The sequence below is a fragment of the Daucus carota genome, chromosome 4, assembly GCF_001625215.2.
Source record: "Daucus carota subsp. sativus chromosome 4, DH1 v3.0, whole genome shotgun sequence".
Lineage (NCBI taxonomy): Eukaryota > Viridiplantae > Streptophyta > Magnoliopsida > Apiales > Apiaceae > Daucus > Daucus carota.
The window spans coordinates 42,474,471-42,497,204 of NC_030384.2; the positions used below are offsets into that span (position 1 = coordinate 42,474,471).

The following is a 22,734-nucleotide window of genomic DNA, read 5'->3' on the forward strand; positions in this document are numbered from 1 at the left end:
TATGCAATATTTTGACGCAATATTTTGAGATCAGTTGATAATTGAAAACTAGCCGGAATAAAAAATTAAACATAATTCGTGAAGACATTGTTATATATTTTTGATATATTTGATAAATTAACTGAATAATTATGAATTAGTCAGAATATCTTGCCAATTCGGTTTAGTATTATAATTATCATATATATTAATAAGAGTATATTTTTGATATATTTCATTTCAAGGAAAGAACAAATATTTAAAAATTATCTCTTTATGAAAAGAGGGGACGGAAGGGAGACTACTCATGCTCCTCGATACAATGGAACCGTGTTGGAACACGACACGAAAGTACACTATACACGATACGTACGAATTGCCAGGTCTAATCCCCAAGTCTAAGCAGCAGATACCGGAAATTTATAATTGTTCTCTGCAAAACTAAAATCTTTAACACTGACATAACAGACATCCACCGAATTTTATTTTAAAAGATTTTATGTATATCAAAATATCTGCATGAATCGTATATTCTGGATATAGACAAATAATTACTTGTAATTCCATTCAACAGGAGGATCCATTTATATATTATGTTACTATGTTAGCCACTTATGTCTCTTCACTAGCTTGGCCCTATTGTCCATTATAGTGCTTGCATATCAAGAGACTGCACTCTTGCAAGCAATCACATAAGTATAAACTTTGACATGGCCCTGTGTAACTTAAATATATCATTAGCTGATCGCAGCACTTTAGCTCTTCTCTTTTAGAAGATATGCTATAGTAAAGCTATGGTTTTCTGCGTGATAGGCAAATTGATCATAAACCCAGATTTGAACATATCATTTGCTGATGAACATGACTTTACAGCCTTTTCTGTAACAGAATTTTGCAATAATTTGAAAGTTACAGATACCTGTGGTAGGGCTGATTAATCATATATCTAGATTTGAATCCTACTCCTCTGGCCATCAAATTACAAAGGTTGGTCACCTCTCTTCTTTGTTAAATTTGTTCCAAGCAGCCTGTCCACAACGGTAAGAGAGTTTAATACAAACGAGACTAGAAAAAATTGACAACTATAAGGGTACTATTTTTTTTAAATATACAGTCTAAAATAGCACACCGTCACAAAGAAAAAACATTGATATGATCCGTTGTTTAAAATTTTAATAAGTTTATGCTTAAATATATAGTCAATAACTCAAACTGAACTCTGGACCACAATTGTTTAACTACTCTTCATCATCAAGTTTTGACTTTTGCCCCAAGCCCAACAGTGACAATTAAAGAACAATTGAAGCCCAACAGTGACAATTAAAGAACAATTGAGGTCCGATAGTACTCCCTCCGCCCCCCTCAATTGTTTACATCGGGGGACGGGGGCTCGGCACGCATTTTAATTGCTCTCATAAAATATAGTTTGATAAATTATTTTGAACTTTTTTTTCTTCTGAATAAAAGTTTAATATTTAAATTTTTATCCAAAAAAGAAAAATTTTAAAAATAAATTATGAAACTATGTTTTATATGCGTCTTAAAATGCCTGCCGAGTAATGCAAAAAAACTGTAAAGAAATGAGAGGAACAGAGCTAGTATAATTTATCTGGTCGTAATTAGTCTTTAATACAAAGTTGCTTCTTTTTCAGGCATTTTTTATGGATAAGAGCATGATATCCTGGCAAAGAATATCAATATGTACCTTTAGAAGATCAAAAACCTTTTCGCATATATACTTCTGCTGAATGTTTGCCCCTCGTTGCTGCAACTTATCTGGGTGAACATAGAGAGTAGCTTTCCGGTAAGCTTTCTTTACAGCATTTGTTGTTATGATCTCTGTTAAGGAAATAGGTTGCCAACCACTACCAGGGCCAAGGATCTGCAAGTAAAAGAAAATAAAAATTAAAAAAAGAAATAAAACTGATAACCGATCTATGCTAAATTATTGAGGTGCTTTAATAAATTTTTAGCAACTGAAAATTACTTCATCAAACTATCATGTCATCCTTTGCGCTGAAAACTCTACGATTAGCATAATACAGTAATCATACAGAATACACTAATGAATGAAGATTATTGTCAAAACCCATTATCAACCCAAGTCTCTGAAGGTACCTATCCATTTTTGTACAAGGATTTCAAATCCTTAAAATTGACATTTTAAATTCAAAACATTCACCTAATTAATGTTTATTGTTGCCCCATAAAATTGTTTTTTCAAAAAAAAAGTGAAGTCGTACTAATATGATTAATATAAAATATATAAGTCATACAAAAACCATGTGGGGAACAATTGACCGAGGATGGGAATAGTAATGTATAACATGTGGTACTCTTGCCGAATTTTTAATTTTAATTTAGAGATCTGTTTAAACAACTTTAGCTACTAAATAAGCAGGATTAGTTCTATTTTAGACTCTTGAAGCCTGACTACAATACTGTACCTCTTCGCATAATTAAAGAGTTTATTGTACAGTTAAAGAAATTACTATCAAAGCATCAAAGATTATGCAAACATACATATTGCAAAGTTGAAAGCAATGCTCGCAAGTTGCCCTCCTTTCCATTTGACCATCTTTTAATATCAGCATCAAGAGCTTCTGCTAGTCTCTGCATCCAAAATCCAATATGTAATAATTAGGTGAATATGCATATACAAGCAAGCATGCAATAATTTGAACTTGACTCATATTTATACATTTTTCTCAGCTAGCTCTTTCTGAGCAAGAAGATCACGCATATTCTTCTCAGCAAGGGCTTTTGCCTGAAAGATACCACAAGTAATCAGGATACATAAGAAACAAGGGCTTTTGGTAAATTTTTAACACAATACACAAGAGACTCGAGGAGAAGGTTATACCGTGCGCTCCATAATCCTTTCGTGCTTCTCTACATTTGCTTTATTCCTCTGAACCGAGTCTGTATTATTTTCACAATTTGTCTCCAAATCCTGCAAAAATCCCACTCAGTCAGCATCTCGGTGAACATATATGCAACTAAAGGAGTACAGTATATTTTTTGCCTGGCAATACTTACAGAGGAAGAACTTTTCTTCGTTGAATTATCTCTTGATGGACCTGCGTGATTTTGAGATGTGGATCTCTCTGTCTGAGCTCTTGACTTCTGGGACAACGCTTTTTCTAGAGCACGTTCTCGAGCCTCTGCCGTCGCCCTCTCTACTGCAGCTCGTTCGGACCTAAGCTTGGCTTGAACTGAAGCTTTTTCAGCTGATAATTTAGTTGCTGCGGTATCCTTGTCAAATTTGTCCCGTGCCTCTGCCATCACTCTCTGCCGAACTTCAGCAGTAGCTCTTTCCACAGCAGCTCTCTCCGCCCGTTCTCTTGCTTCAGCAAAAGCCCTTTCACGAACTTCCCTAATTGCCCTTTCCACAGCTATTTTCTCTTTTTCACGTTCATGATCCCGTTTCATTTCTTCATTGTTCTTAATTAGGCCCTCTTTCTCTTTCACTACTGACACAGTCCTTTTTGCTTCCTTTTCCATATCAAAATTTTTACTAGAGCTTACATCATGAATTTCTTTACCTTGTCTTGCTTGGATCTCTTCATTCATTTCCATTCCCTTCTCTTTTATGTTAATGATTTTATCTACACCCTCCACATTTTTTGTTGTATCTTTTCTTATTTTGATCTCAACCTCAACTTCTGAAGTCTTTTCTTTTGCTTTGGGTCCTTCAGATATTTCAAAGTGCGCATCATGTTGTAGGTTATCATTAACATATCCCAGTGTACTTTTCCCTGCCTCTTCATCAGAGGGCATTCTATCCTTACGAACACCCCCCTTTCTTGTGGATTCAATACCACCATGATCCGTAAAAGTTGAACCAAACTTTGGTGAACTGTCTTTAGAAAGTAAAATTTCAGAGACAACTTTCTCGTTGTTTATGGTATCAATTACGTCAGCAAGATCTGGAGCCAAGTTACCAGTGCTCAAATGTTCTTTTTCCCTCGGGTTATATGCCAATTTAACAGCTTCTGCCTCATCTACGTTAAAGTCATAGAAATCTTTGGTTGCTGTGCTATGATCATCCACCTCTTGACCTGTTTCCAAATGGACATGATTAATATTATACTTGAAAGCTTTTTCAGTCTCATTTTTGTCATGCACATGATCATACACATCAGATCCATGATGAGCCACCTGAAGTACTTCTATTTCTTCAGTCTCTATGCATATAAACTCGGCCTTTTCAAATCTTCCGCTAAGATCCTCATTCCCAAAATTTTCAAAAATATGTTCACTTCCCTCTCCATCGTGAATATCTATTGAAATTCTTTCATCATCCCCATTCTTTTCTACTCCATAGTCAGATCCATCTTTCTCTATATCTTTTGTTGTCTTGGCAATGTGATCTTGTTGTGAGATATCTTGTTTATTCTCAATATCTTCCGTCTCCGGTACAATATTTACTCTCAAATCATTGTTGGACTCAGATTCGGTTGCATCTTCCTTTTCCTGTTGAGAATCTTTTGAACTCTTCTCCCCATCTTTGTTTATGTGTATATGTGTATGTATTGCTTCAACAAATTCATCCTCTTGCAAAACTCTGAAATTTTCAACCTTTTTTGGTTCACTGACAATGCAGACTGGTTCTACTTTATTCTCATTGAGGTCAGTCTGATCATCACCTTTAACAGCATTCAATTTCCTCTCCACGTAAACTAGTTTCTGAGCTTTCTCATCTGTCTTCTCATTGTAAACTTGCTGTTGCTCCATGACATTTGATTCAACCTTGTCCATGGACTCGATGGATGGAATAACTTCTCTTTTCTTCTCAAGGCTTTGTAATTCACTTTCTTCAGCCATGCCCAGACTTTTGGCATTCTCATCATCTACGACATTTTCCTTGATAAAACTTCTTTCCTTTTGTTTGAAGTCTGGGGAAAGACCACTTCTTATTGCACTCTTCTTTCTCATCCCAGAGAAAAGCTGAGAAACAAAATCTACACTACCACTAATATCTTTGGCATTCGTATCTTTCAGTCTGTTACCTTCATACGCAATAACATTTTCCATTTTATCCTTAACTTTCACATTATTCCTAGAGTTATGACTAGAAGGTCTTCGCAATCCTTCCCTTTTTCTTTCCATCAACTCTTTTGCTAGTCGTATGCTTTCTTGAGCCTTTTGTATTGCATCTTTAAGGACAGCTGCAGAGGCTGCAGCAGCTGAGTTTACATCAAGCTCCTCACCGGGGATACATGATGAACTCTTGCCTGCAACATGTTCAGAGGCATCATTTTTAGAAGCCCATAATCTCTTTGAATTCCCAGAGCTATCTATTTTATAAGGTATGCCTGAAGGAGGTCGATTTTCAGTAGGATGTGATTTAAGGTTATTTTCGTGTGAATTAAACAGCTTATCATAACTGTAAGATCCATCCCAACCAGAATTACTCCTAGACTTAGAATCCCTTCGAAAGGCATCTTTGTTAGTGAGATGTGACATGCCCTTCGTAGTGTTTCTATTCTCCAGTATAGCCTCGTTGACATCCACTTTATGAAGAACATCACTTACTACCGAGGATTTGGACTTGTCAGCTTCAATCTTCTGTGGAGTGGTTTCATCAATAAAACGAGTAAATCCACGTACTGGAAGAAACTGTGCTACGTGTGTTGTCCCATTTGTCCCATCTTTGCTTCCAGTGTTCGTCTTGTGATAAGACATGCTAAAATGTTTTTTGTCATCGACAGATTGAACTGGTTCATCAGACGAAAGCACTTTACTCTCATTGGAAGCTTTTAAGCAATCTGAACCGTGTATAGGAGATTCTGGTGCAGATGGAGTCCTACAAAGTGTAACTAGTGAGGTAATATAGAGAGGTAAACTGCAATCTACTTTTGACTTTAAGAATCCATTTAGAGAAGTTCAAACAATAGTAATAATTGTGACGAGGATAAACAGTTAAGTAAGAGTGCCATGGAACATAACAAACTTCAGGACAACATCCACTAATATACTCGTACTTGAAGAATCGATACCTTAACGAGTAGTGTGGATTGAAAAACCCTACAAACATGAAATTTCTCACAATCTAATTGTTTATATCAATAAGATGGTCAATTATCTAATCTATACAAACTCAATAAACAACTTAGCAAAAAAAAAAAAATTAACAAACAACATGATTTCAATACCAAATCCTAAGAGTCTAGAACAACAATTCAAGTGATCCCTAGAACTGTTAAATGAGGAAACTTTCACTATAAGCAAAGAAAATTTATCATATAATGGATATATATTTGTTCCTTTCAATATAATTTCATGATCATTACTCATTAGCACAGCAACAGATTTAGTATATTATTACAATATCTGTTCAATTAAAACTCAGACGCTCGTGAATCAAAATTACAGTAAAACCTCTACAAATTAACAGTCTTTATGGACATATACACTAATTCACAGAGGCTATTAGTTAACCAGAGTAAGAAAATACATTGTAACCCTCGCGATCTCAACTGAAAAAATGCATTACTTAATCAAGTATCAATATATTGAGGCATGTGCAAACAAACAATATGATATTTATATATAAACCAATAATTACCTGATTTTACGAGAAGTCTTCGTTGTCTCTCTGTTAGTTCCAGCAGCATTAGCAATCACTTGTTCATAACACACACCGCCGGCGTCGTCGTCTCGGAGTCCACCGAAAATGTTTGAGTAATCGAGCTCCGAGTTCCGATAATCGGAAACGGAGTCAGCATCAACGCCGGCAGGCGGCGAGATATCGAGCACCGGAATTGAAGAAGCGCGAGAGCTGGCGAAAATCTCTTTGTAGTCTTCGAGAACTCGAGACTTGACTTTGCGAGCTCCGAGAGTGGGCGGAGCCGAGAAAACGTCGTCGTAGGCGTTTTTAGAGGAAAAACCGTTGACGCCGGAGAGCCTTCTGCGGTGGTAAGGAGTTGAGAGAGAAGACTCCATTGAAGCTTCGAAGCAGCAGCAGAAGCTCGGCAAGTCGTGTTTGTTTTGTTAAGGCAGTGTTTGGGTGGAGAGATTTGCGAGAGAGAGGGAGAGAGGGGGAGAGAGAGAGATGAAATGTTGGGAAGTTTAGTTGTTGAGGGTTTTAAATGGGGATACGACTGGCAGTGAGTTTGTGTGCATTGGTCGGCGATTATTATAATAAATTTAGGTTATTTTTTTTTTTTTACTAAATAAATTTAGGTTATTTTGTTATGGAGAAAAGAGTACTGGGGTTTGGTGATTAAGCGATTATTATGATTTGTATGGGTGATTGCGAGAAGATGCACGTTATTAAGAAGGTGTGTGGCACCTGCCTTAAATGTTTGGACTTTTCTGGTCCGCTGACCGGGGGATTATGGTAATTAATTTATTTAATTTTACCGAATTTAGGTATATATTACGATTAGAAAGAACACTGAAACTATTTTAATGAGAGAAGGAACAAATCGACACTTGAAACTGAAATAAATAATTGAAAACTGGGGGAGGTTTTGCAGGATGACTAGTTGGTTTTGTTGTTTCTTGTGAGTTTGAAACCTGCAATATAACAGCCTGTAGAAATATTAATGAACGAGTGATACTGTAATGATTAAAATGTGGGTCACCTGTTTCACATTCATCCGAATGGTAAGACAATTTGCCATTAATTCTGTTACAGATTTACAGTTGTCTGTTTACTTTCATCTCGGTCCCCAGTTTGTTAAAAGTATGGTTATTACTCATATCGGTTACTTACGAGATAAGAAAAAAGGGTCGGGAGAAAATCGAATAAGTATAAAATTATTATGATGAGATAAAATTCGAGGCAAGATTAGGAAATGAGAGAATGAACTCTTTCATCTTAAAGAAATGAATGATTTTATTGTCCACAGTATTGTTCATTAAATCCCGCCTCATTCACTTCAATCAAACAAAACATATCTCTTCATGTTATTATATTATCTGTTTTGAGGAATATTTTATTATGATTATAAAATATAATTTCATTAAAAATTTCTCTTCTAAACAAAAAGTAACTCTTGTAATTATATTTTCTGTTATTATTTTACAAATATGTTTTTTTTAACAAGGCCTTACTATATAATGGCAGTGTTCTAAAAATCCCCGATTTAACCGATTAATCCCCTGCAAGGTCGTCCACCGATCCGATTTTTGAAATCCGATTAATCCTTATATATATTTCATAATCGAAGTATATGTGATAAATTATTAAAATTAAAATACTATATTACTTTAAATATGAATAATTATAGAGTTTATGAACATAGTAAATATATTAGTTCCTAAATAACTAATATAATAATAACTAAATATTAAATAATATTTTAATTTTAAAATAAGCCCGATTTTAACTCCGATTAATCTTTTCGATTAATCCCCGATTTCCGATTAATCCTTGAATCGGTAACTCAACCGATTAGGTCCGATTCCGGATTTCTGTAACACTGTATAATGGTATTTATATATGCTGGTATATGTATACTCCATATTGGAATATACTGTACTAGTTAGTAGTTAAGAAATAATACACTCCTCGGAGAATCTAGCTAAAAGTGGAGAATAGGATAAAATATGCGTCCTCCTAAAATGAGTGATACATGATTCAGTGTAAAAGCCAAATTCCAGCTCATTCAACGATCTTCCAATTTATCTATGAAAGAAAGATGCTGTATGTTGAATATATATTCGCATAAAAAGAATTTAGCTTAATGCTCCACTAATGATGAATAAATAAATACATAGTTATCATAGTGTCGGAGATTATCATGTCAAATATTATACATTTAAAACCCCAATCATTAAGCTTTCATAGTCTAAGTATGTAACCAGACATTTCACGTGGAATTGACATGTAAGGTTATACTAGTGACCACCTACGCCAACATACATAATGCTCTCCATTTGGCGATACATTTCGGATCGATCTCGAAATGTATCAATAATAGCAGTAGTAATGACTGTAAAAAAATAAAAAATATATGAGTCGGTTTGTTTAACAGAAGTAGAAGCTGCTTTTGACTTTTGCTTTTTTTCCAAATATTTTATTAATTTATTTACTTCTCACTTCTATTCCACTTCTCTAATTTAAGCAAAATGTCACTTTTTTTAAATTTATCCAAACGGCTCCATATGTGCTGACTTCTTTTTTGTGCTCATGTATCATTCGGAACAGTACCTTGGAGATTATTTACTACTACTGCAATTAGTTTAAAATCTGAGTGGTACTAAAGACAGTCCTAATTCTCCAGGGGTCCGCCATATATTATCGATTGTGCCGTTCAGAGATTTACATCATAGGTTTGAGCCGTTTGACACCATTATTTAGCGCTTGTTTGCTTGCTAAACATCAATCAGAAATAAGATTACTCAAGACTGTGTTAAAGCTTAAAGCAAATCACCAATCTACTTTCGCTTTCATTCCCCACTTAGTCTTGTTAAAGAAGAAGGAATCCTTGTCATCTAGATTCTTTTGCTTTTAACTTTCACTTTTATTTTTTATCAAGCTTGAGCAAGTCCAACGACTAATTCTATTTTCTTCCCGTAATACTAAGTTTTAAACTCAAGTACACCTTTTGTCAAAAAAAAAAAACCCTCAAGTACACCTATTTCGATACATATATTTTAATGCTGGTATAAAATGTAATTTTGTATTTTATATTTAAAATTTTCTTGTTTGTAAATTAAAATTTAAACACTAAATTTTTATTCAAATAAAAAAAGAAGTTTAAATAATTTATAAAATTATATTTATATAAGTGACGTGGAACATCAGATCTTTGCTAGATAGAGAACAATTTAATAATTAAATAGTGAAGTAATAGGATGAGAATTGAGAAGCTAGTTCTCCTTGGAAGAAAACTCACACACACTCTCTAAGCACCAGTAAATAAATAAATGATTATTACATGCTTAAATAAATTATTCACTGTAGCATCCTACTGCTGGGTGATCAACGTTCGTCTCTCATTTTGGCAGTTCTAATTTCCCGTTTCAACTGATCCAATCAACCAGCATTCGAATTCTTATATATTAAAATTTGCATATAGAATTAGGCGAAGGACTCATGTCCAAAAATGCAGCTTACACAGTACCAAGTCACTATGCATGACAAACAATCAAAACAACTCTTCAGTTTTAGTACTCAGATGACATTACTGATGAGGAAGGGATAGATAGTCCTTTGGTCTTCATATGTTTGTACATCCACTGCCAGTTTTCCGGTGACACCTCACCTCCAAGAGAACGAATGACGGCCCCACCACTGCATGCGCCCACTTTGCAGCATTCCTCAACCGATAGCCCTTTTACCAACCCGTATAAAAATCCACCTGCAAACAGATCACCAGCTCCTGTAGCATCAACTGCCTTTGCTTCGCCAATAGCTGGAACTCGAACTATCTGCAATTTTTAAAAGGTTTTATTGAATTTCTTCTCTCTCTTTTTTTTTGACGAAGGTTTTATTGAATTTCTCTACTTGCAAAATGACGTAAATTCTGCAATATAATCTTTACGTAGAGGTGCACATATAATTACATCACTCACTACCCACTTACCTCATTCTTGTGCTTCACTATGCATCCATTGGGGCCTAAAGTCACCACAGCCCATTGGCAGTGCTTGCCTAAAAACTCAAGTGCGGCTTCAGGATCAGCAATTTCTTCTCCCCTACAAGTTATAATGAGCATCAGACACACTTGTGCATTATAATGAAGCACGACATTGTCAAATATAGTGTTTAAACATATGACACATCTTCCATTATGCTCTTTTTTTTTGTTTCACAAATCATGATAACATTATATGTATAGTAATTGATAGTTACCTAAGCAGTTCTGTTGCTTCATCCTCATTGGCGAAACACAGGTCAATATTTCCCGATTTCAATAACTGTAGAAGTGGTATTCTAAACTTTCTAACCATCTGGGCAAAAGCACCAAATAATAGATTGAGGCATTGTACTTAAAACAGAGTACAAACAAAGAAAGGTAGGTACATATAAGATTGATCAAGTTTGATCTGTCAAGATATCAGTACAGTAGTTTTAATCTGTATAATTACTCGTTATCAGGGTACAATCGGCAATAACTCCAATATATAACATATGGGTATGTGTATGCCTGCTACTTACAGAATTCACTAAAAGATGGGAGTAGAAATCAACACTAAAAGCATGTGGAGACTATACCTCGAAACTGGCCAAATCTAGGGACACAGAAAGGCCTTCTTTCTTGGCTATTCGAACAGCTTCATGTATAACTTCTAAATTGTATGCACTATACCTCATTACTAACCACTGTAAAATTCAAAAAATTCATATATATAAGCACAAAGTTGTATTCCGACTTTTAATAATGCAGCAACTAAATACTTGAGGATAATATACACACTTGTAAAGCTAAAAATTATGTTTATAAGAGATGAAATTAAAATGTCGCACCTTTGAACCTTTAAAATCATCAGAAGTTAATTCATCTGCCTGATGAACAAAAGTAAGATAATGATAAGTGTAAGCTCATCTTGATCAGCAATCTACAAAGGTCAACAGTTATTATATTGAAAGCACTGTGCACCTGGACTTTAACAGCACTGGAGAGACAAGGTCTCATCGTACGATTTCCCAATGCATCAACCAGGCAAACACACTGGCAACCACAACCAGCTCTTAGTATTTAGCTAACGAAATATATATTCAATGAGTAAAATATAATAATAATCATGACACTCACTTGGGCCGTGTGTCCGCTCTTCTTACGCAATCTTGAGAGGTTCACTCCGTAAGAGCTCATGTTATCCACGAACAAGTTCCCTTGCTCATCATCCCCAAAAGCTCCAATAATTCCACAAGAGACCCCAAAGCCGGCAGCCAGTCCTCGAATAGTATTGGCCACGCTGCCACCAGCTATAGTTTTTGTAGCAGACTTATCATCAGTGGAAGAGAGAGTATGGGTATTAAGCTCATTGAGAATATGTCTGAGCTCTTCAATATCAACCTAAAAACAAAACAATAAGCTCTTTAAAGATCCAGCGAATTACAACATATAACTTCACATTTACTACTATTTGTTCATTAAAAAAGGCAACTCTTAAACACTACTTCATTTACTAATAAGCAACTGCAAAAGGTAAACAAATTGCAACTGTGGTTCCCAAAACCATAAAACAGAGCTCTGAGTGGCATTCTCCTATATCTAGCTTCTATTATATACTCAATTGCCAAGTACTCACAAGAGGCAATATAATTATACATAAAAATCCAATCTTTATTAGAGAAATTCAACAGTATAGTGACAATTTCACCGAAAAGAACCAGCTTCGCGCGAAAAGAAACACCCAATAATCCGCTCCCCTACTAAAATAACAAGCCCATGTAAAAAAACTAAGAGTCAAGCAAATTAAAATGCAACAAATTGTAGATAAACAATCCAAATCAAGAAATTCCATAACAATATCAAGAACCAAGCAATAAATAAGCATAACCAGTAATAAACAAAAAGGGTAAATATAATTACAGGGAAAGATCCACCAGATTCACCAGGAATCTGGGAGAGGAGAGATGCATCAACCCTGGCAACATGGTCCAGTAGAGCAGCTGGTTGAAGGCCCAATATGAGTGGAGCTGTTGGGCCACTCTGCTCCTTGTTAGTCTCCAATTCTACACCCATTATTGGCTGTGTGGATGCGTGTTAATCGTGCGAATTGAGAGAGAGAAGAAGCAGCAGTGGAAGCAGCCGCAGCTTCGTCTCCTCTCAAATCTTTGCTTTGCTTTTATTTTTTATTGCGCCCCCCTCTCCCTTTGTTTTTAACTTTTTACTGCTCATGTCGTATTAGGACTCTAATTCAAAGTTTCTGATTAATCAGTGATTAACTCGAACTAAATATCTGATTATTCAATTAATTAATTTATTTATTTTTTAATTATTGATTAATTCTTATATTCCCAAATGCAAAGAACTTGGGTTTGTTCGGCTGAAATTAATTAATGAAGTAACTTAGTTAAAAAAAAACTAATGAAGTAACGATTCTGGGACGTGACTAAAAATCAGACAGGATAAGAAAATTGTGAATAGTCTAATTTCATGATAAAAAATGATCATATAAATGTGAAGGTCAATTGCGATGTTACTAATTTCATAACTGATATAATTTGGATTGTTCGAGATACCATTATAATATTTTTTAGATTAAAGAATATGAATATTCTATGTGTTAAGCGCGATCTGAAAACAAAATGATAGATCGTTATTTGTTTCACAATCAGATTGTAGTTGACAGTTTGAAAATTTGTCCCAGCTGAGTTTTAATATCTGTTTTTTTTAATAAAATCATTTGTCCATAAAAAAAACACAAAATTTCTCAAACAATATGAAATTGCAGTGATATAAAACAGACAAAAAATCAGGGATACAATGTATGTGACGATAAACTGACATATGTAGGGTAGCACTCCATAGCATACCCTCCTACATGGAGTTACGTAGCACACCATTATAAATATATACATAATATATATTCTATTATATTTTTTATGAAATATAATTGCAAAATTTGATTATTAAATCGAAAACGAAGTTATACAATTTTTTTATTCTAAAGATCATCTAAAATTACGTAATATCTCAACATGATTCTATAACAGAATAATAATCATCCAGAATTATTCTGTTATAGAATCAGTTTTGAAAAAATACTTTTTTTAATCAAATTTTAAGTGTTAAATTACTTAAAATAGATTTATTTTTATAGTATTTTATATTAGAATCACGTTTTATATGTATTCTATATGGCGCACTATGTAACTCCATACAAGGAGTCACTCTCCGGAATGTTGGCCGACATATGTATGCCACAACATAATGGCTGTAGACCTCCAAAATCATAAACTGATATATTTCGACAAAATCAGTGTAAAAAAGACAAGCCAATAAGCCATACTTTGCGATCAATGGTTCAATGTCACACATAAAGTGTAAACAACATCAACATAAAAACATTATAAACTCAAATAAAGATAACATACCAAACCATGAGCAGGCTGTTTTATATCCAGTACTGACACTACTAGAGAACTACAGAGTACAAAGCGCACACACGCATCCTTTATTTATTTTACTAAGAAACATGACAAGTAGATCATCATAGTATTATGAATGAAGCTCAAACAAACTGCTGGAGGTATTCGTCAACGGTTGTGTACTTGACATCAGGGTAGAGCTGAGAAGCCTCGTGTCCAAATGAAGCCTCTATCTCGAAATTGGTTTGATCTCCCTTAACAAATACCGCATGGCTGATTGAAATTATCAAATTCATCGGTGGTGCTGACCCTGCAAAATTACATAAAAAAACCACAAACAAGTTCGGATCATGTTTCTGATGCACTGATAATTTGGTAGTCGTTTGATGGTTCTAGCTCTGTTGTCATGTTATTTCTAGAGGCTACTCACCTTGGATTTGGTTTAGAACATGCTCCTCTGGAACATGAATCTTTTCAAGAACCTTGTCGATCTTCTTCTCCCACAAGGTAACTAGATCGTTGAAGGAGTGGATATTGTGAGGAGGCTTGATGTAGAGGGACTTGTTAACGGTTCTCGGGTCGTCCACTGTTTTAATAGTGTAGGTGGCAATATCTTGTTCCAAGTTAAACACAGCTGCAACCCAGGAGAAACAGAATTATAGCCTTTCCCAAATCATGTTTATTGATACCTAAAGTCATAAAGAAAATATTAGACAGAGTCACGGTACCTTTGGCACTTCCATCTCCCAGGATCACGACTTTGTCTCTCGGTGGAGCAGTGGCTCCTGGCTGAGCCATCGTAGGAAGAAAATATCCTGCAAAACAAGCAGAGATGATATAGGTGTAGGGGATGCCTTGAGCCTCAATTGCTCTGCGGATTTTAGCTTTTTCGGCAAAGTTAGTTTTTGCAGGCTCCACGACATTTGTACGATCCACATCATTTCCGAACTCTGAGGGAATGAATCTCTGTAATCATGAGCGAAAGCAAGGCACATCAAAAAAAATAATTCAGGAGTGGATTAGAAAATATTGGGAAATATAGGCGAACCTTGACGTTTCCAGCTTCTTTAATAGCATCAAGAATCTTGGATTGATCAAGTATCTGTCCGAAAGTCACCGCTGAGATGACCACGTCCACTTGCTTAATGGCCTTTACTAAACTCTCATGATCATGGAGATCTCCCTGCACATACCAAATGAAATTCAACTATATACAAATAAACATGTTCATTTGTGGACAGTCGATTTTAACATAAATTGGCCTTACATAGACGACTGTAACTCCGGAGGCTTTAAAGCTCTCAATGAGCTTTCCTTTGACAGGGTCTGAAACTGCACTTTCTCTCACCAAGGCAAACGTCTGATGGCCTTGTTTTGCAGCGGCTTCCACCAGGAATTTGCCAATGTATCCGGTAGATCCGATGACTAAGATCTTGCTTTTCTCTGCCATGATCTCTATGTTTGATTTATGTGTATACTTAGCTCCTATATAGTTTGAAGGTGCTTAGAAAGTTTTATAGTCTTGGTTCGGAGAAGCAACTTATCTATTATATAGATCAAGATCAAATGTCGATGATCTAGGTAATGACATCACTTAAAGCTAATTGTCAACGTTAGTATTTTAAATGTACGGTAGCATGTGAATTCTTATTAAGGACGAGCATTGAGCAATATGGATCGAATCGATTGACCATATTGGCATACTGCTAAAATCAAAGCGAATAACAAATTCACAAGTTCATGACGAGGCTTCGCAGTAGCAAAACTATGCCTGCAGTTGACTCAGGGTAAAATTTAACCCAGTCGGTTGCTTTTAGTTGCAGCTTTTCTATTTAAATATCCTGGCTTCAAGTCCAATTAACGCTCAAGTCCGATGTTATAAAAGGTGAAGAGAAGACCTGATTGATGGAGGTAGGGTTTAAAGAATAATAATATACATCTCTTCTACATATTCATTTTTGAATCAAATTGAAAATTTTGTTTTAACAAAATATAATAAATACATATAAATTTAAATATAATCATCAATCTGGACATATTCTAACACATAAAAATAAAATCAACAAATATTTATTTGAAAGATGAAAAGAAAAATGTTAATTTCATAGGCCAGATATGATTTTAGCTTCCTCCCGAAACAAAAGTTCTCAAAATGATGATCTTAACAAGTCGTGCGCTCTTGTTTAGTTCCTTCTCGTCCCATTCACATGTTATCCCCAAATGTTACAATTACATGATATCGATCAAGTCTAAAAATTCCTCAACTCAAAACGGGAAGCCAGCAGAATTATGAAATTATAGTGATATGAAACATACAAGGAACTAGTGATAGAACGTTTCCGATATCAATATTTAGTCAATTATAAACTGATCAAACCAGTGTACAAACACAAGCCAACACTATAGGGGCTGTTTGGGAAAATTTAAAAAAATGATTCATTGCTTAAAGTAAAGAAGTGTGTTACAAGTGAAAATTAAATAACTTAATAAAGTGTTTGGAAAATAAACAGAAATTTTGAGAGAGAAGCGTGCTTCTCCTTATTTACACAAACGGATCAAGAAAAATAGAAACCAGAAACAGCTTATGCTTATTCAATACAAACAGACCCTATGTATGGGATTAATGTCATACAAAAAGTCCAAACAACATCAAACATAAAAAATGATCATCATATAAAGATAAATAGCCGGCCTTTAGGTATTGATTAGTGACTACCAAGTACAAAGCGCACCATTTATTTATTTTGCTAAGAAATATTACAAGTAGACTATCACAGTCTTATGAATGAAGCTCAAACAAACTGATGGAGGTATTCGTCAACGGTTGTGTACTTGACATCAGGGTAAAGCTGAGAAGCCTCGTGTCCGAATGAAGCCTCTATCTGGAAATTGGTTTGATCTCCCTTGATAAATACCGCATGGCTGATTGCAGACATAAAATCCATCGGTGGCGGTGTCCCTGAAAATAACATAAAAAAATCACACAAATTCAGATCATGTTTTCCGATGCACTGATAATTTTGGTAGTAGTTTGATCCAAGGTCCAGCTCTGTCATGTCATGTTATTTCAAGATGCTACTCACCTCCAATTTGCTTTAAAACATGCTCCTCTGGAACATAAGTCTTTTCAAGAACCTTGTCGATCTTCTTCTCCCACAAGGCAACTAGATCATTAAAGGAGTAGATATTGTGAGGAGGCTTGATGTAGAGGCTCTTGTTCACTGTTCTTGGGTCGTCCACTGTTTTAATGACGTACGTGGCAACATCTTGTTCCAAGTTAAACACGGCTACAATCCAGAAGAAACGAAATTATAGTCTTGCCTACAATATGTAGCTACATTAATTAGTTGCTCATAATGAAAAGAAGTGACAGAGACGATACCTTTTGCAGTTCCATCTCCCAGGATAACGACTTTGTCTCTTGGTGGAGCAGTGGCTCCTGGCTGAGCCATGGTAGGAAGAAAAATTCCTGCAAAACAAGCAGAGATGATATAGGTGTAGGGGATGCCTTGAGCCTCAATTGCTCTGCGGATTTTAGCTTTCTCCGCGAAGTTAGTTTTTGCTGGCTCCACAGGATTTGTACGATCCACATCATTTCCGAATTCAGAGGGAATGAATCTCTGTAATTTCACATTCACTTTATCAGGCGAGGGAGAATAACACATATTTCCATTGAAGAAGGTTCAGAAATATAGGGGGGAAACCATGATATTTCCGGCTTTTTTAATAGCATCAAGAATCTTGGATTGATCAAGTATCTGTTGGAAAGTTACGACTGATATGACCACATCTACTTGCTTCACAGCCTTCACTAAACTATCGTGGTCGTAAAGATCTCCCTGTGCATTCCAAAATTGAGATGAGTATTGAATTTCAACTATATACAAACAAACATACATTGGTGAACAGATAGATTAGTCTTACATAGACGACTGTAACACCAGAGGCTTTAAAGCTCTGAATGAGCTTTCCTTTGACAGGGTCTGAAACTGCGCTCTCTCTCACCAAGGCAAAGGTCTGATGGCCTTGTTCTGCAGCTGCTTCCACCAGGAATTTGCCAATGTATCCGGTAGCTCCGATGACTAAGATCTTGCTTTTCTCTGCCATAATCTCTATATTTGATTTATGTGTAAAAGCCTAGTTTGAAAATGGTTAGAAAGTTTGTATCCTTGATTTGGGGAAGCAACATATACCCAATTTTGGGCATATTCTTTTGTCGGTTTTTCTAACGTGTCTCAGGGCATGTTAAGGGCAGAATCTTATAAATTTGACCCATTTTTACTGATTTCTATGTGTAAAAAAATCAAACGACATATATTTTAAAACGGTAGGAGAGTCAAATATTGATACAAATTGATAAAAAAATAAAATGTATTGATGGTCCAGGTGATCACAATTGTCATTTGTCAACTTTAGTTCTTGCCCAACCAATTGATGGGCACAGCAGATATAACCAATATTATATTAAATACACAGAAAACGAAAAATAATATGATCCACTAATATTTAACTGAGAAATGGAGAAATATAGCTGGAAATAGTAGATAAGATTATTTTTCTATATTATAAAATATTATTAATTTTAAAAAATTGTGAATATAAGAATTAGGAAAACATATTTAATATAGAAAAAATAAAGGAATGGACAGTGGGAGGGAGTAATATTTAAAAGGGAAAATAGATTTTTTTGCCACCCAACTTATTATTTGTTTAGAAACCTACCACTGAACTATAATTTTTTTCTTTTTTGTCACTAATGTTAGGTTCGGACTTTTTTTTGTCACTAACGTTAGGTTCGGATTTGATTATTAACACTATGTTATTTTTTTAGCATTATTAAAATATAGTGTTAGTCTGCAATATAATGACGATCTGATATGTGTCTATATCTTTATATGTAGTGTCGTAGGTAGTTTACCTTGGAGGACGAGACTTATATACGCATTTTGAGACTCAAAAAATTTCAAAAATTATTTTATTTTATTTTTTCTGAATAAAATTTAATGTTGGTTTTTTTACCTTAAAAAAACATTGGATTTTTTTGTCACTAACGTTATGTTTTGATTTGATTATTAACAATGTTATTTTTTAGCATTATAAAAACATAGTGGTAGTCTGCAATATTATGGTGATATGATATGTGTCTATAACATTATATACAGTCATCTATATGTCCCCTAGCTAGTTTATCTTGAAGTACGAGAGTTTAACATGCATTTTAAGAACTTAAAAAATTTAGTTTTATAAATTATTTTAAGACTCCACAAAAATATAGTATCACTTGACTTTATAGTTCTTTACCACTACTTGTCACGTATTTTAAGGTTACCACTTTTTATAAATATAGTTCTATAAGTTAATTTTAAGATTTCCTTTCTGAGTAAAAAAATCCGTACTCTCGTCCTCCAATATAAACCTAGGAGTTAGGACACATATGGTGTACTACATATAAAGATATAGACACATATCACCATTATATTGCAGAGTACTGAAAAATAGATTTCCGAAAAATATCGTTTAGATGGTCGGAAAATTTAAATAAAGGTTTGATTTTAATTAAATATAATAAAATTTCCCAAAATGCCCTTGCAAAAGTTAACGGTAACGGCAGAAGTAACAGAAAGGATGCAAAGTGTCTACGGGTTAAAAGTAAGAGACTGCATAGTGTTTATTCCAAAACTATTAGGTACAATGCGCAACATGCTGAAATTAAAGGGGTGTCAAATAACTCTAAAAAGAATAACATAGTGTTAATAATCCAATCCGAACCTAACGTTAGTGACAAAAAAAAATCCGAACCTAACATTAGTGGCAAAAAAGAAAAAAATTATAGTTCACTGGTAGGTTTCTAAACAAATAATAAGTTGGGTGGTAAAAAGATCTATTTTCCCTATTTAAAATGCGTGTATTCTTGATAAGGATGAACCGATATGGTTCGAATCGATTGACCAGCTAAATTTAAAGCGAACAACAGAGTCACGAGCTCATGAGCATGAGTACATGACTAGGATTGGGCCGCTTGGCAGTGGTTTTTCCAAGTCCATTGCTTTTTTATGTAAATCTCCCGGCTACATGTCCAATTAACACTTCAAATTAATGTTGTTTTCCGACTAATGTTCAATTAACATTTAGGATTAATCTCCAAGAAAACAAGGATAAGATTTAATGGGTATATATGCACTATTGAGAAATAATTGAAGATTAAATAAAATATATAATTAATGTATTAATCAGATATATAAAAATAATAATATATAAATTATGAAATTTGTTATGTTTAATTGCTGGAAAAGTATCTAGCGATTGATCATATTTGAAGTTCCAAATCGATGGTATTTTAAAATAATTAATCAAACTATTTTCATAATTATGTTCAGAATTTAAGAGTTAGAAATCCACTGATATTTGATACTCCCTCCGTCCCACCAGGTTCTTTACGTTATTTTTTGACATGCATTTTAAGACTCCTATAAAGTATAGTTCCATAATGTTTTTATTTAAAAAAAAATCTTGAAAAAAAATTTGACGTTTAAACTTTTATTCAAAAAAAAATTAATTGAAAAAACATTATTGAACTATATTTTATAAGAGTCTCAAAACGTTATTCGGCAGAGTTTGCTTCTCTTAGCACTTTAAGTTAATTCTACTTTTTACATATTGTTTGGCAAAAGAATAGAAGTGATTTTTTTGTGTTTTTAAGTCAAAAATGCAATTTTTTTTTTGAATTTTTTAATGATTATATTTATTACGGAGTTTTTAAAATTCTAATATACAACAAAATTTATTTATTAATAAATTTCTTGTAGTTTAATATTTTGAATTATTCCTTAATATATAAATTAAATTACCAAACACAGTCGACCCCGGTTATATGGCAGTTTCATTGAAACAGCTTAATTTTACACGCACACAAACATATACTTGAACCCAGTAAAGCGATTTGGATCGCGGTCATGACTAATGGAGTAGTACTTATCCAGTGAGTCCATCTAGGCATCTATATGTTTATGAACTGGGCTGTCAAGTTCAACATAGGAATTTTTGTATTAAGGCGTTAAGCCCGCTTTGCTTTCTAAGGGAAGATTAATAGAACTAGTATTAACGAAGTTTTACTTCCTCAGTCTCAATTTATCTGTCTTGATTTTTTATGGTTAAATTGACCAAACTTTGATCGGTAATTAGTCATTATTCTTACATGATTTTGAAAATCGAAAAAATACATTTTAAAGTAAAATAGATGTAGATTCTAGTATTATATTTTTCATAATTTTTTAAATTTTACATGTGTAAATCTCAGTCAAAATTTGGTTAATTTGACCATAAAAAATCAAACAAGACAGATAAATTAGGACGGAGAGAGTAATTGACAAAACAACTCAGACATTTAGCAATTGCTTTCTGCTGAGCACCATGCAGCATTGTAATATAGATAATAAAGATAATTATAAACTCTTATGCAACTTGTTACAAAAGCACATGACAAAAGATAACAACTGAGTAACAAAGCGATTACAAAAGTTTCATATTCCAGAAATGTTTTTGAATTTTCAATTTTTGGTGATGGTTGATGTTTCAGGGTTAAAATCTGAAAGTGCTACAAGATAAATGGTGGATGATGTTGTCTGTGTGTTTTCAGTTGTTGTCTGCTGCACCTCTGGTTCTGTTTCCTCCGGCTTGAATCTGTTACATATATTTGTTGCCCAATATAAAATATTTTCCCGATAATACTTCTCTCCCTGTCTTGTAGTATTACTTGAATAGATCCAGTATCATCCGAAGCTAAGCACAATCAATCGTAATCTACAAAATTTGTTTTAGTTATAAAACTTTTAAATTGTATTATCATATGATCTCGTAAATGTTGCATACTTATATTTTAATCACTGTGCTTATATTTCATAAATGTTGCATACTTATATTTCTATTCTACATATCATTGCTTTTGTACAAAATCTGATAATCATACTAATCGATCAGGCAAGTTCGATACTGCGGAAAATACAAGCAAACGCACGATTACTCAAAGCTAGCTCAATCGTTAAAAATGTCGACGCATTTTTGTGTGCAGTTGCTCTTGCACAAACTTGATAATTATAGACTATGTGATGCACTAATCATTTAATCATATCGGGTTTTGTCTTTTGTTATGATCACTAATCCACTCATAATCCACCCCCTAATAAGTACCTGCACAATCGTATCAACCACAATAAATCTGCATACGCAATGATACTCATTCTAGAAAGATAATGAGTACCATATATCGTTAGAAAACCCATTGTTTTGGTAATTATTAAAGCAACTTTAATGCAATCCTGTTAAATGACGTTCAAGTGATACCTAAAATGGAAAAATTCCAAGCAAGATAAAAAATAATTAAAATATTTAAAATGCGTAAATCTCACAGTATGTGGAAATTGCTTACTAGATTGATTCCTTGTCATTCATGCACACTGTGAAATTGTTTGGTAGTGGTCAGAAGTTGCTGGAGGCAGTACTGCAGCAATGCATTAGCAGTTGAAAAAGCAAGTACCAAAGCACAGATGTATAGATACATATTATACATATATTTGTGTGGGAGAGAGAGAGAAAGAGAGTAGGTGTGTGAGAGAGAGACATTGATTGCAAGAGAGAAAGAAAGAGGTAAAGACATTGCTTGGGGAAAGCATATATGGAGTTGGCAGAGGGTGCAGAAGCCCCTCTTAAAAGCCTTTTACAGAGAGCTGCTCATACTATACTGCCCACCAATCATTCAT

At 34.3% G+C, this 22,734-nt stretch overlaps 4 protein-coding genes and 1 long non-coding RNA gene across 5 annotated transcripts; all 5 read right to left on the reverse strand.

Moving 5' to 3' along the window:
- Nucleotides 1-797: 797 nt before the first annotated feature.
- LOC108218782 (auxilin-like protein 1) lies at nt 798-7,195 on the reverse strand. Its single transcript, XM_017391885.2, has 7 exons — nt 6,551-7,195; nt 3,019-5,788; nt 2,843-2,932; nt 2,681-2,746; nt 2,503-2,592; nt 1,685-1,861; nt 798-1,007 (listed from the first exon to the last, which is right to left on the reverse strand). Exons 1-7 carry the CDS (start codon nt 6,925-6,927, stop codon nt 972-974), a joined length of 3,606 nt encoding a protein of 1,201 aa, XP_017247374.1. The 5' UTR covers nt 6,928-7,195; the 3' UTR covers nt 798-971.
- A 2,633-nt stretch (nt 7,196-9,828) lies between these two features.
- LOC108215631 (uncharacterized) lies at nt 9,829-12,763 on the reverse strand. Its single transcript, XM_017388152.2, has 8 exons — nt 12,477-12,763; nt 11,694-11,957; nt 11,538-11,609; nt 11,405-11,443; nt 11,153-11,260; nt 10,790-10,887; nt 10,521-10,632; nt 9,829-10,365 (listed from the first exon to the last, which is right to left on the reverse strand). Exons 1-8 carry the CDS (start codon nt 12,627-12,629, stop codon nt 10,102-10,104), a joined length of 1,110 nt encoding a protein of 369 aa, XP_017243641.1. The 5' UTR covers nt 12,630-12,763; the 3' UTR covers nt 9,829-10,101.
- A 1,107-nt stretch (nt 12,764-13,870) lies between these two features.
- LOC108216614 (phenylcoumaran benzylic ether reductase Betv6-like) lies at nt 13,871-15,537 on the reverse strand. Its single transcript, XM_017389426.2, has 5 exons — nt 15,246-15,537; nt 15,027-15,161; nt 14,707-14,944; nt 14,409-14,612; nt 13,871-14,288 (listed from the first exon to the last, which is right to left on the reverse strand). The coding sequence occupies exons 1-5, from the start codon at nt 15,426-15,428 to the stop codon at nt 14,122-14,124; spliced, it is 927 nt and encodes a 308-aa protein (XP_017244915.1). The 5' UTR covers nt 15,429-15,537; the 3' UTR covers nt 13,871-14,121.
- A 1,090-nt stretch (nt 15,538-16,627) lies between these two features.
- On the reverse strand, nt 16,628-18,224 carry LOC108216741 (eugenol synthase 1). Its single transcript, XM_017389576.2, has 5 exons — nt 17,903-18,224; nt 17,683-17,817; nt 17,361-17,598; nt 17,062-17,265; nt 16,628-16,937 (listed from the first exon to the last, which is right to left on the reverse strand). Exons 1-5 carry the CDS (start codon nt 18,083-18,085, stop codon nt 16,771-16,773), a joined length of 927 nt encoding a protein of 308 aa, XP_017245065.1. The 5' UTR covers nt 18,086-18,224; the 3' UTR covers nt 16,628-16,770.
- Nucleotides 18,225-21,455: 3,231 nt separating this feature from the next.
- Nucleotides 21,456-22,734, reverse strand: LOC108218043 (uncharacterized). Its single transcript, XR_001806281.2, has 2 exons — nt 22,404-22,734; nt 21,456-21,778 (listed from the first exon to the last, which is right to left on the reverse strand). It is a non-coding gene; the product is annotated as an uncharacterized LOC108218043 (long non-coding RNA).